At 52.8% G+C, this 12,878-nt stretch overlaps 7 protein-coding genes across 7 annotated transcripts; 6 read left to right on the forward strand and 1 right to left on the reverse strand.

The window, feature by feature from the left end:
* Positions 1-40: 40 nt before the first annotated feature.
* Positions 41-1,429, forward strand: Z517_11810 (uncharacterized protein; the record flags this gene model as incomplete). Its single annotated transcript, XM_013423393.1, has 1 exon — positions 41-1,429. One exon carries the CDS (start codon positions 41-43, stop codon positions 1,427-1,429), a length of 1,389 nt encoding a protein of 462 aa, XP_013278847.1.
* A 264-nt stretch (positions 1,430-1,693) lies between these two features.
* Positions 1,694-2,737, reverse strand: Z517_11811 (uncharacterized protein; the record flags this gene model as incomplete). Its single annotated transcript, XM_013423394.1, has 4 exons — positions 1,694-1,861; positions 1,913-1,992; positions 2,047-2,126; positions 2,181-2,737. 4 exons carry the CDS (start codon positions 2,735-2,737, stop codon positions 1,694-1,696), a joined length of 885 nt encoding a protein of 294 aa, XP_013278848.1.
* Positions 2,738-3,618: 881 nt separating this feature from the next.
* Z517_11812 (uncharacterized protein) lies at positions 3,619-3,834 on the forward strand (the record flags this gene model as incomplete). The annotated part of the gene is made up of 1 exon (XM_013423395.1): positions 3,619-3,834. The coding sequence occupies one exon, from the start codon at positions 3,619-3,621 to the stop codon at positions 3,832-3,834; it is 216 nt and encodes a 71-aa protein (XP_013278849.1).
* Positions 3,835-4,852: 1,018 nt separating this feature from the next.
* Positions 4,853-6,367, forward strand: Z517_11813 (uncharacterized protein; the record flags this gene model as incomplete). The annotated part of the gene is made up of 1 exon (XM_013423396.1): positions 4,853-6,367. The coding sequence occupies one exon, from the start codon at positions 4,853-4,855 to the stop codon at positions 6,365-6,367; it is 1,515 nt and encodes a 504-aa protein (XP_013278850.1).
* A 1,410-nt stretch (positions 6,368-7,777) lies between these two features.
* On the forward strand, positions 7,778-9,373 carry Z517_11814 (uncharacterized protein; the record flags this gene model as incomplete). The annotated part of the gene is made up of 4 exons (XM_013423397.1): positions 7,778-8,021; positions 8,078-8,209; positions 8,310-8,768; positions 8,853-9,373. 4 exons carry the CDS (start codon positions 7,778-7,780, stop codon positions 9,371-9,373), a joined length of 1,356 nt encoding a protein of 451 aa, XP_013278851.1.
* Positions 9,374-10,172: 799 nt separating this feature from the next.
* On the forward strand, positions 10,173-10,775 carry Z517_11815 (uncharacterized protein; the record flags this gene model as incomplete). Its single annotated transcript, XM_013423398.1, has 1 exon — positions 10,173-10,775. One exon carries the CDS (start codon positions 10,173-10,175, stop codon positions 10,773-10,775), a length of 603 nt encoding a protein of 200 aa, XP_013278852.1.
* Positions 10,776-11,450: 675 nt separating this feature from the next.
* Positions 11,451-12,878, forward strand: Z517_11816 (uncharacterized protein; the record flags this gene model as incomplete). Its single annotated transcript, XM_013423399.1, has 3 exons — positions 11,451-11,656; positions 11,712-12,760; positions 12,808-12,878. 3 exons carry the CDS (start codon positions 11,451-11,453, stop codon positions 12,876-12,878), a joined length of 1,326 nt encoding a protein of 441 aa, XP_013278853.1.

Consider the following 12,878-nt stretch of genomic DNA (forward strand, 5'->3'; position numbering starts at 1 on the left):
CTCCTCCCCTTTCTGCATGCTACCTTCAGATGACCACGTCATGTCATCCAGCAGCTTTGCCGCTGCTCAAGAACGCATCCTAGCACGGCAGACAGCCAGACAACAGGAAGCCCGCGCCGCCCTCACGCTACAGCCCGAGATCAACAGTAGCCGCTCCTCCTTCGCCCGACTCACGCAGTCCCTACGACCCAAACTATCATCGTTCTGGATAACTCTGCTAGACTCGGAAGGCACACGACCCGCCTTTAGAGTTGGGCAAGTGGATGCTGAACTTCTCGACGAAGAGTTGCTGGGTTTATTGAAGACACAAGTGGCGGATGCTCTAAAATACCTCGGACCACATCTTCAGGATGACTGGTCGCAAGAAATTCTACTTGCTCTCCGGGCGGTCTTGTTCAAACTATCTATATGGGACAATGACGCTTCGTACGGCGCAGCTCTACAGAACCTCCGATACGTTGACGCGAGAAAGCCTGGACTGGCACTTCCCAAACCAACAAGATGGCAAAAGAGCCTCTACGGGCTTTTGACGGTCTTCGGACGATATGGATGGGATAAGTGGGAGGACTGGCTGATTGATCAAGAGCGAGGCTATACAGCTCCTTCAGACGCCGTCCAGACGCTGATGCGCTTCACCTCCTTCATCTCCACAACCCATTCGATCGCCGCTTTTTGCTCCTTCCTGGTATTTCTTGTGAATGGGCGCTACCGGACCCTTACAGATCGCTTGCTGAGATTGAGACTTATGTCGCCATCCAATCAAGTTAGCCGGGAAGTCTCGTTTGAGTACCTCAATCGTCAACTAGTCTGGCATGCCTTTACAGAATTTTTACTATTTCTTTTGCCGTTGGTCGGCATCAGTCGATGGCGAAGATGGCTCTCCAGAATGTGGAAAAAAACAAAAGATGCGATGAAATCACCTACACAAGCAGAGGACGACGGCGATAGGATAAAAAGCGGGCCGTTGGCTTTTCTACCCGAGCGGACTTGCCCAATTTGTTATCAAGACCAGAACCCAACGTCTACGTCTGAAGCCGAGATCCTAGGAGCGAATACCGCCGCGGGAGGAGGCGTCATTGGTTCGGCCACTACCGACGTGGTGAATCCTTACGAAACAATACCATGCGGCTGTATATACTGCTTCGTGTGCATAGCCACTAAGATCGAAGCAGAGGAGGGTGCTGGTTGGACATGTCTGCGTTGTGGAGAGATCATCTATAAATGTCAGCCGTGGAACGGTGATATTGTTTTGGCTGAAAAGAAAGCCAATAATAAAAACACCAAATCAGTTGGATTTTCTGTCGCCAATGACCACTCGGGCGAGCGGTATCGAGATGAACCATCCGAAGATACACCGGAAATGATGGACTCTACTCTGAACGCAAGCCAATGGACAATGGCGGATCACGAGTCTTCCAGCAGTTCATGATTCCAAGCAGGTAACACTGGAGTTTGCGATGCCGTTGTCATTCGCACCCAGGTCCCACCGGTAGTCATGTTTTCACGCTTCGGAAGCAGTGACGCTGAAGTCGACGAAATCTGTCAACATGTGTGAAGACGAGACACCTGCTGAAGGGATGTGGAGATGCACATGCGCCGAATGTATTACCACGTTTGATAGTCTCGTTCTGTGGACACCAAAAGCTCACTCCATCCTATTTCAGACTCTGCTAAAGCCGGTCCGCTGGTCGACTCAGGTATACGTGTTCCCATTGGCGACCAACTCTTCGAATGTTCCTTTGTCATGGCCTGGGATAACCTTACCCTTGGTCGTCCTCTCCAGTTGCTTCAGCCGCTGAGTGCTCTGGAACCATGATGGATGATCTCTGGCGAGCCATCCCTGAGGAATACCGTCGCGCCACTAGAGGGACAGTTCAGTACTGAGCAGATCGATAGATGGATGGACACTCACATTCTCGATAACGTGACAGTGGTCACTGATGAAGAAGAACGTACCACTATCCGGCATATTGATTTGCATTCCAATCAATCCTGTTACCTATCTATCAGCAACTTCTTTTTCGGAAACAGGCATGGCACTCTCACCGTCAGTATGTCCTGGGAGGTGGTGCAAGGTGATACCTTGGCAAAAATCGAACGTTCGCTCATCGAAAGTTTTCCAATTCCTACAAAATATCAGCATCATGGACACATGACAGCCTGGTGCAGGGACGACATACAAGCTCAGTTTGAGGTAATGTTCCATGTAGACACCCACATCTGCACCCGTCGCGACAGACCAGAAAGCCGACTTGAGTTCCCGATCGTGGACCCAAATTTCAACGTCTTTTTTGTCGAGGAATTCGTCCAATCCTCCCGCATGGTCGAGATGGAGATGACCGATGATGATTTTCTTAATATCCTCGAGCTTGTTTCCTGTGGCCTCTACCGCAGCCTTCAGCTCATGTTGAGGCTCATAGCGCACGCGCGAGAACAGGTCAGAGAGCACGGGACCCCAGATCTCCGGGTAGTCCTTGCCACACCCTGTCTCCCACAGGATGAGACCCTCATGCGGGTGCTCGATAAGGATACAGTACATGGGCAGCTCTCTCCGTTTGTTGACAAAGGAGTTTTTTTCGGTGCTCTTCAGGCTGGTGTTCCCGCCACGAACCACGAAAGCCTCGTCACATTCGAGCCAGCCCACCTCGAGGACGTGAAATTTGGTTCCTTTGGGGCAGACATTGGAAACATGGTTAGGCACGGCGCCCCGGTCGATTTGGGCTTGGATAGCAGACATCGTGGAAGACAAGCGACGATATGAACCACGGACTGGAAAATCAGAGCGCAGGTCTGGGAGAGGCAGATGGCCCGGATCTGAAATACCGGATTTTGAGGGGCTTCTACATTACAGCTGTCGAGCTCGCCCCGCATCCCAAGAGCACTCCGCCTGCGGAGTGTGGACGAAGCTGAGGCAACAGTGGCCGTTTACGGCGTCTTGAAGGAGGAGTGGAAGCGGAGACAGCGAAGCAGGGGCATTTTCCGAGATTGCAGCAACGTCTTGGGCTCTCTAGGTTGACAATATAGTGAAATCAAGCCTCGGATTTCGCACCAACGGGGAACCACAGTGGGAATTTCGAAATAGCGAGAGGGGAAACGATGGGGGTTTTCAGAAGACTGTGACGTACCAAGAACCCAAGGACACTCCCCGCCGGCAAAGCACCGCAAGGTCTCCTATTGGATCTTTTTGAGGAGGGGCGCAGAAGGGGGGCAGATCTATCTTGATTCTCCTCTGGATGGGGAAGCATCCGAGGCACCCGAGTACTCCAACAACACCATGGGGATGGATTTGCATGTCTTTGGTTCTATTCAACGTCTCTTCAAGTAGCGAACCAGCTGAGACAAAGCTGCGGCTTGTTTTCCTCTGCTGGTGGAGCACCAAGCTCTGCATTAGCTCGCCTTCTCTCTATCAAGACTTTTGCTTGTTGCTTCCGTGTTTTGCCGAAGTTTATCCTCCTCCTGTTCAATGGCCCTGTGGTTTCCCAACTCCAGCATTGTTTTCTCCACTTGCCGTTGCCACCCTGTCAGTTGTCGCATATAAAAGGGACAGGTGAAATGGCTGCAAGATAAAAGGGATCTGTGGTGGAAGCGGCGTGGAAAGGCGTGAGCGACGTGCTCGAAATGGCCGAGAGCTGCGTGCTTTGCTTCTTCGGAGGCCGCGATAATGGTGAAAATGGGATCGTCGAGGACAATGTTCGCCATCTTCTTGCAGGTCAGGGTGAGGACGAGGCCCCGGTAAGAGAGTTTGGTCAGGATCAGAAGGACCACTTCGTGAGGGAGGTCTCCCATGCGGGAGACGAGGAGGGTCGCTTCATTCGAGGAAGAGCGGCCGTCTGATGTCGGAGCACGGATCTGGACGCACGCCTTGTCAGAGTGTCCTCACAACATGGGACTGGACATCAACTACCGTTTGTGGGATGTGGAAAGGCGGTATTGCCTGAGCCAAGTGTGCCATCGTGCCAACGATTTGTCATTGTCGATCGCCAGGTCTAGCGAAGCGGTCATAAGAACAAGGAAGGATAGCCGAAGAGATATTTAGAAATGTGAACGTTTGGAAGGTTTGAACATGCCAATTCATTACGTTCATTGTTCCTTGAAAAATATTGACTGATGGACGAAGAAGGGAAGCGCTCAGTTCATACCCCACAACTATCTGGTTATGACACTCTGGTACAAACTCGGGCTACTACAAGAGCTTTTGCGGTCGGCGCCGAGGACAAGCCATGCTGGGAGACCGAGAGGAGGAAGGCCTGCGACGCGACATCTCATGTTGATATGATATGTCGCGAGTAGTGTTTTTGAGGACAGGTGGGTGCACTCAGCCTTGCCGCGAAAGGACCAGCCCTATCTGCCACAAAGACAGAGTCACATTTGGTTGTTGAACTAGATGAGAGGCCTAATTTCATCACGTTTCCCAGCTAACTAGGTAACGTCCTACGTTCTTGATGAACACAATGCCCTGCACCTGAGAGTCCCAGTGGTGAGGAGAGTCTAAAAGCGGCGTACGCTCAAAGTGAAGTGGGAGTGAGGTGAGCTAGCCCCCAAATAGACTAGCGCACATATGGTCCTAGCGAATGTCGGGGGAACGAATGACTGGCCGATGAAGTGGGAATGAATCACCAACACTTCACAGCCCCATGACCACCACTCTCATAACAACAACCACTTCTTTGTCCCGATTTTCCAGCCAAGCTCTTCTGCCACTTCACTGACAACCTTCACTACTGCTGCACACAAAAAGTAGAGACATGAAACGCCGTGCATCCCGCTTGACCTTCCCAAACAGACCTACCTTCCTCTAACCATCCCCCCTCCCGATCAAGATCCAGAAGGTCGCCTGCTCCCGAAAGTGCACATGCCGGACGACCAGAAACTCCCATCATGGGACCTCGACGATGCCATCAGACTCTTGAAAAGTCTCGCCCTCAAGTACGGCGATGCTCCAACCAGCCCTGGACCTGTCAATTACAAGAACAAGGACAAAGCAGGCGACAACACTGGCGGAGGCTCACTCGGTGACTTCTCTATTGTGTGGGATTACCTGGGGTGCCCTCACACTGCTGATGAACAGCAAGCTGCAGAGCTCGTCAAATATGAGGTCAACGATGAAGAGGTGGCGGAAGTCGATCTGAACCAAATCAGCAAGGGCGTGCGTTGGCGAGATGAGGTGGATGGCGCTGACCTTGAAGACAACGTCGAACCGCCAAATAATAAGGCCACTGCCGCGTACATTCGCAACCAGAAGCGTGCCGCGAGGAGAGCCAGAGCCAGGGGAAGAGCTGAAAAGCTCTCCACCGAGGAGAGGACTGTCTCCGACACCACGGACCTGGAATCAGGAGAAGAACTCGAGTCGCTACGTCGCTCCCCGGACCGCAGAGCTGTTATTGACAGTATTCTCGGCCGCAGCCGACCAGGCTTGCGCGACAACAGTTCCCCTCCAACCTCTCCCTCGCCTCCCAAGGTCGAAATCAGAACTCCGAAACGGGATTACCCTGTCTGCAACCGCTTTGTATGGCCTATCACGCCTGTCATTACACCTTCGCCGCACACAGTCATTGTTCCTCGTGATGGACTGACCACCAGAACCAGAAAACAAGCTCTGATTACCCAGTTGATGCGTCGTCATCCTGAAGAGCAAACATATCTAAGGAATGTTGGACTACTTGAACCTGCCTTTACTCCACTGAATACGTCTGACATTGGCATCCATGTCTTCGTTGACATGTCGAATATATCCATCGGCTTCCACGATTGCTTGAAATTGGCACGTGGTATGCCGCGTGAGACCCGCCTTAGACGAGTCCCTCTCTCATTCCACAATCTTTCTCTCATCCTCGAACGCGGTCGTCCATGCGCCAAACGTGCCCTGGTTGGTTCCGACAAATATGCGGCAATCCACCAGGCCACCTCGATCGGCTATGAAACCAACATTCTCGAGCGTGTGCACAAGGCCAAGGAGCTAACGCCGCGTCAGAAGAAATATCAGTCCCGGTCTGGGGGTGAGACCAGTGGTTCTGAAACGAACGCAGGTCTCCCCAGGCTGTCGGCTCCGGAGAAGTGGGTCGAACAGGCTGTGGACGAAATTCTACACCTGAAGATCCTCGAGTCGATTGTTGATTCGGAGAAACCTAGCACCATTGTTCTCGCCACTGGCGACGCTGCCGAGGCCGAGTACTCGGGCGGGTTTCTGCGGATGGTCGAACGCGCCTTGGAAAAACAGTGGAAGGTGGAGCTGGTCAGCTTCAGGCTGAATACCAGTAGCCTGTACAAGAGAAGGGAGTTCCGCATGAGGTGGGGACACCTATTTCAATGTATCGAGATGGATCCGTTTGTCGAGTTTTTGATCGATGAGGACGAGACTGATGGTTAGGAACCATGGCGAAATCCCTTTGGATCGAACCCGATACCCAATTCCATATTCGCGCCCGCTTTTGGCAGGGTGCCACAAATATCGACTACTCGCGTCCTGGCTCATGTTGAAAAGGCTATGAAGGATGCAAAGAAACGCTTGGAGCAGTTACAACAAGCAAGACTCTACCACCAACTTGTTCTCAGGAAAGGTGCAAGTGGTTTGAGGATTTGATCGAACATGCATGGTGTAGACGATGTGCGATGGATATAGGTGCGAAATCGCTGGGCTGTCTTGTAACTCAAGCATCACACATTGGAGATTAGCACGTTGAGATAGCTGTTCTCAGGATAAGAAATGCCAGATGAGTGGAACATTGCTTGTCTCCAGTCGGGCTGTCTCGAAGCCGTCGGATGAACAGAGACTTATGATTCACAACTCCCACGTGGCAAATGTATCCGAGCGCGGAACCACGAGATGGAAGGCCTAACAAGCATGAACAAGCAACGGATCTCCAAATATCAAGTCAGAATATCAACCAGAAAACGTGTGTACCCTGTACTCCATCAGGGCATACATGGGTACGAGAGTAACAGAGTGCCTCGTATTATGAGTAATACGGCCTACCCCACTTTCCCCCACTTTTCACCTGGTGGAGCCAATCTTTGCCGTTTCTGATCGGGCGCTAAACTCACTGCCATTCCCTTTTTGGCCTCTTCGATCGTTTCGGACTCTCGCTTTTTCCATATCTCCGAGGGGTTGTTCCTCTTTCTTCATGTCCACAATTGTCCGCAGTACGCGCTTTCGTACAAGCCGCTTCGTATCGGTCGAGTTTCGTCCGTCGACCTTGAAATGATATCTCGGTCTCCTTTGCACCTGGAGATGGTACAGAACATGGCCAACCCTGCATTCGAAAGGTCCGAATACACCGACCACTGGACGCCAAAATGGATTCGAAGCTCTATGACTCAACGCACCCTACGCCAATCTCGGGGAGGGTTAAGACTCAGGGCCACACTTAAGACTACTTTGGTTCCATTGTCACCCTGCCATTTGTCGGGCCTTTTGTACGAGATACATCATTACCAATCTCTCTGCTGCGATCCGAAGCTTAACTGGTCAGGATTGGTCTATTTGACCGATCGCTTTCGAAGAGCCCCTCGATAGCCAAAGGGTACAAAGACTGTCCGAGGTTTTTCTCCAATTGACATTCAGAACATCCAGGAAACCTCTTCGTCTTTTCTAAACATTTGATTCTTGATTCTCAATAAACTTGGCCTGGTCCAATTCGATGGCGGGTTTTCCCTAGGATACATACAGAAATCTTGGCCGAGCTATTTTTACGAGGGGCATTGGCCAATAGCCCAGGCTAGCGACGATATCTGGCCCACGAAAACGGCGCTGCAGCAAAGTCCAGCAGTTCCAGTCATTATGGCAGCGACGATGGACCAGGATCTGGAAAAATCCATAGAGGTCGTGGCCGATCCCACCTCGAGTCCCGATCGGAGCGCGCAGGGCGAGAACAAGGTCGAGGCAGCCGAAGGTGACGAGGTTCCGGTGACTCCAGCTGTCAATCCAATGGACCCATCTCAGTTCCCGGATGGAGGACTCAAGGCCTGGACGGTCGTGTTTGGGGCGGCATGTGGCATCTTTGTCAGTTTCGGCTGGATCAACTGTGAGTCTTGACGGAAGAAAACCGTGGCTTTGCGACTAACCTCGATCGCGAACCAGGCATCGGTGTCTTTCAGGAATACTATGAAACGCATCAGCTCAAGCAATACTCGTCCCAGGAAATCGCATGGATTCCATCTCTCGAGGCATTCATGATGTTCGTCGGCGGTCTCTGGGTCGGCAGAGTGTATGGTACGGCTTGTTTTCCCTCTTCCAGCTTCTCGCTCTTGTCTCTGAGGTCTCCGCTTTGACGCTTATCCGGAACTGACGGTTTTTTGTTTTCCTGCGATAGACAACTATGGTCCTCGGATCCTCCTTGTGCTGGGCACGTTCCTGCACGTTTTTGGCCTGATGATGGCTTCAATATCCCACAAATACTACCAGTTCTTGCTCTCCCAGGGCGTGTGCTCCGCACTGGGCGCCTCGATGATCTTCTACCCCTCCATGTCTTGCGTCGTGACGTGGTTCTTCCGCCGCCGTTCCCTCGCATTGGGTCTTGGAGCTACCGGGTCGAGCATCGGCGGTGTCATCTTCCCGGTCATGGTTCAGAAACTGATCCCCGAGGTGGGGTTTGGCTGGACGATGCGCATCTGCGCTTTCTTGGTTCTGGGGTTGATGATCCTGGGGAACCTGACTCTTGTTAGTCGCATCCCACCCATGGCAAAACCCGTGAGGCCCATGGACTTTGTGAAGCCCTTTAAGGAGGGGAACTTTGCTTTGCTGGCTTTTGGGAGTTTCTTGTCTTTCTTGGGTACGTATTTTCTCTTGCCGGTCAGCCTTGGGATTTTATTCTTCCAGCAAGCGCTCAGTGGCTGATTGAGAACCGTCCGGTTAGGCCTGTTCCTCCCCTTCACGTTCATCATCCTTTCTGCCCGCGCTCAGGGCGTTCCGGACTCTCTCGCCAAATATCTGGTCGCAATCCTCAACGCCGCTAGCACATTCGGACGTACGATCCCGCCATTCTTCGCCGACCGACTCGGCCGCTTCACGGTCTTCCTCTCGGTGACGCTGCTCTCCTCTCTCATCACCCTGTGTCTTTGGGTAACTTCTTCCGGCACGGCCGCCACCGTCGTCTTTTGTCTTATCTTCGGCTTTAGCTCCGGGGCCGGCGCCAGTATCTTGCCCAGTTGCGTGGCGCAGATCAGCCATATCAGCCAGATCGGCGTGCGGACGGGGTGTTTGTTCAGCGTGGTCGCGGTGGCGGTGCTGGTCGGATCCCCGATCGGGGGCCAGCTGATCACCAACGATGGATACAGGAGCATGCAAGGCTTCAGCGGTGCGATGTTGGCAGCAGGCTCTGTGGTCTATGGCATCCTCTGGATTAAGCTTGGGGGATTGAAGGGTAAAAGGGTATAACTTTCATTGAGTTGGAAAAAAAGGAGGCAAGCAATAAGCGGCGTTGCAAGGGAATATCGTGTTTGTTTCTTGACCGTGGTATCGCCTCGAGAATGCACCCATGCCTACTCAGCACGCGATCGTTGTTGAGGTCTGGAACGGTTGTTGTTCTCTTGCTTTGCACGTTGAATAGGGGAAGAGGGGCTTTGCTTTCAAATGGTTGAAGTTTCCTTTTTCTTTTCTTTATCTGCATGGCAAGGACAAGCGTGCATTGGGCTTTATCCCATCCCATCATACATACCCATTGAGATGAATGACTTCTTCTACAAGTCCCAAGGCAAAGTTGACTGAGTCTGGCACAAGTTTTGTGTAGCACCGAATAGAAGCCGATGGAATGACGTAAACGGCTTAGGACAGACGCCGCGACACCCTGAAGCACCTGGGCCGCTGTCACAAAAATGTCAGAATCTTCTCCATCTTCACGCTGCCACTAGGAGACTCGGTGGTTTTGTGGCGTGTCAAACAATATGGCGGTACAGATGATTTCTCCAGCCCGCCAGAATCTCAAATATGCAGAGTGAAGATCCTTCGCTGTCCACATTTGAAGAAGGCCTCTGCCCCAACGACCGAAAAAGGCCTTGCACGTCCGACAGGAAAATCTCTGGCAATATTGAGGACTTGTGAGAATGCCGCCGAGGGACTGCATAGCCGCTGATAATCAAGTTCTGGGATGAGGAGGCATTCAGCAAGCGCGGCAGACAACGGGTCACATTCCCCAAAGAAAAGAGTCGATGGCCGACAGCCTACGCCCCGACAAGCAATGGCGCTTCAGATGTACAGGCGGAAGCGACCCCGACGAGCATCGAGTGATGGGTACTCTGTCGAGGAGATCTCGGCCGATGACATGGGCTACGACGGGGACATTGAAGTGCTTCTACCCGACCAATACGAAGAACCCGACTCGGATTTTGAAGATGACAAGGCATTCCGAAGGCTGTGGCCTGACACTGATGATGAGCTGGCCAGCAAACTACGGAGGCTGTCCTGTGATCCTCATTCCTCACGCCACCCGAGAAGAGACGATGATGGGGAACGAGGACGGAAACGCATGTCGAGGGAAATGGACGATGATGACGCCGATGTCCCGCCTAAACACACAGAGATCGAGGTGTCGGAGCTTGTAGATGGACACGCTGGACAACCTCCACTGAAGAGAAGGAAGAACAGGAACAGCAAGCCACCACTGGGACGGCAGGCTGCGAAGAAGCAGATTGCAGAGGCCTGGTCTGATAGCTCCGATCGATCCGAGGAGGCCATGGTCGAGTCGTTGACGGGGACGCCCGAGGGAACACACACGCCATCAACACCGCTGAAGAACGGCGGGGCTGAGCATGAAGACCTTGACGCCATGGACCTTGGATGAAAAAGGACGGTGGTGATGGAGGATATACATTGTGGAATGCACCTTGGGACACATCTACTCGGAATGCGCAGGTGGACTGAGCTAATGGTACTGGGACTGTGGGTTAATACTTTGTGTTCGGCGATAGGCGATAGGCATTAGGGTAGTTTTGGCACCTAGACACCCAGATTGGGACAATTGGCGAGCCATTTGGCGGGGTTGACGGGCGGTTCCTGACTAGTGGAGGGAGCAACTAGCATCATCCTCTTTCTCTTATTCGGTTCTTCCCCCTCTCACGGCCCTCTCTCTCCAGTCTCTCCGCTGCTCTCCACCAGCCGAACCAAAGACTTTCTCCGATCTTTGTCTCACCACCACGTCTTGTGCCCTCCCGCGCTGCAGCTTGTGATAGAAGCTTCCACCACCGCCACGGCTCTCGTTCCGATCTTACATCATTGTGCCTCTGGGCCTGGTAGCCTCCCAGGGTGGACTAACTTTGGCTGCACTTCCTCTCCCAGCACCATGACAAGAATGAGCTTGTTGCCGCGGACCCGACCCCAATGGCTCTTTGATCTCTGTTGTTCATCCTGCCCACCCTCCCCCTCCCATCAAACCACCATCCTAGTCTCCTTGTTCATCCCTCCGTAGTCTTCCACAATACCTTTCCCATCACTCTGATATCGCATCCAAAGCCCCACAATGACCGGTAGACGCTCTTCCGCTCGCATCGCTGCGCAAACCCAGAGCTCCCAGAGCTCGCAAAATTCTTCCCCGGCGCACCCAAAGCCGTCGCCGGCTGGCAAGAAGCGTAAGAATGAGACGTCGGGCTCTTCACCAAGCGCGAAGCGAGGCAAGAAGGACGCGCAGCTAGAGCAGAAGACCTTGGAGGAGTCCCTGCAACAGAAGTACTTGCGCTTCTCCATTTCGCCCGTCGCATCCCAGCTAACGTATTCTACCTAGTGGAGCTCACGAGGAACCTGCCCCTGACAAGGCTGATCAAGAAATGGCCGAGCCAGAGCCAGAGCCAGAAAAACCCGAAGAACCAAAGGCTGAGGAGCCTAGTGGTGAAGCCGCTGAGGCGAAAGCGCAGGATGAGCAACCCAAAGAGGAGGACAGCACTGAGCAGGAGAAGCACACTGAGGCTGAAGATGCCAAACCTGAAGTCTCAGAGCCCAAAGAGGCAGAGCCCAAGGAGGAAGCCAAACCCGCCGAGACAAATGGCGACGCTGTTGAGCCCGGCGCGCGCGAAGACGATGTGCCCTCCAGCATCCTTGAAAAGGGCATCATCTACTTTTTCTTCCGCGCCCGGGTCAACGTCGATCATGCCGAGGACATTAAAGATGTTGCGCGTTCTTACATGGTCATGCGACCTATTCCTCTCGACGCGAAACTCGGGGATGGCCCCATCGGTGACGAAGGAAACTGTCGTCTTCTGGCTGTCCCTAAGAAGGTACTTCCCAAAAGCGGCAAGGACCGATTCGTTACCTTCGTCGAGAAATGCAAGACTAGTTTTGCGGAGCTCAAAGAGTCCTTCATGGCCGGTTCAGAGTACGAGACCAAGACTGCTGGCACGAGGCACATACCCCCAGTCACTCCCCTTGCCGAGGGAGTCTATGCAATCACTTCTACGGGGCGCGAGTCGCATCTGGCCTACATCGTCAATATCCCTTCCGAGATTGGTGAAATACAGAAGGATTTTGGCCTCAAACAGCGTGGAAGTTTCGTGACCAGCATCAAGAACCCTGAGCAACCTCCTCTGGGCAACCAGAATGTGCCGCAGGGACCCAAGTACCCCCAGGAGATCATCGACGAATTCCGAGGTCTTCGGTGGAAGCCCCTAGAACCAAAGTACTTGGACTATGACAATGCACAATTTCTGATGATTGGAGAGGATTATGAAAAGGCTACCGAACAACGCCCCAAGGATGAACGCGAGAACAATGCTGCGCCTGAAGAGGAAATGGAGAAACTGGAGGGTGAGGATGAGATCCGGATTAAACATTTGAAAGGTGAGTGTAACCGAATGTCTCATGTGTAACGTAGCTGATGATCGCAGGCGATGATGCTGTCTTTACGGATCTTGGTATCACGTCGAAGGAATTCCCCAAAGTGTCAACCACTTGGTAA

The sequence above is a fragment of the Fonsecaea pedrosoi genome, assembly GCF_000835455.1.
Source record: "Fonsecaea pedrosoi CBS 271.37 unplaced genomic scaffold supercont1.8, whole genome shotgun sequence".
Lineage (NCBI taxonomy): Eukaryota > Fungi > Ascomycota > Eurotiomycetes > Chaetothyriales > Herpotrichiellaceae > Fonsecaea > Fonsecaea pedrosoi.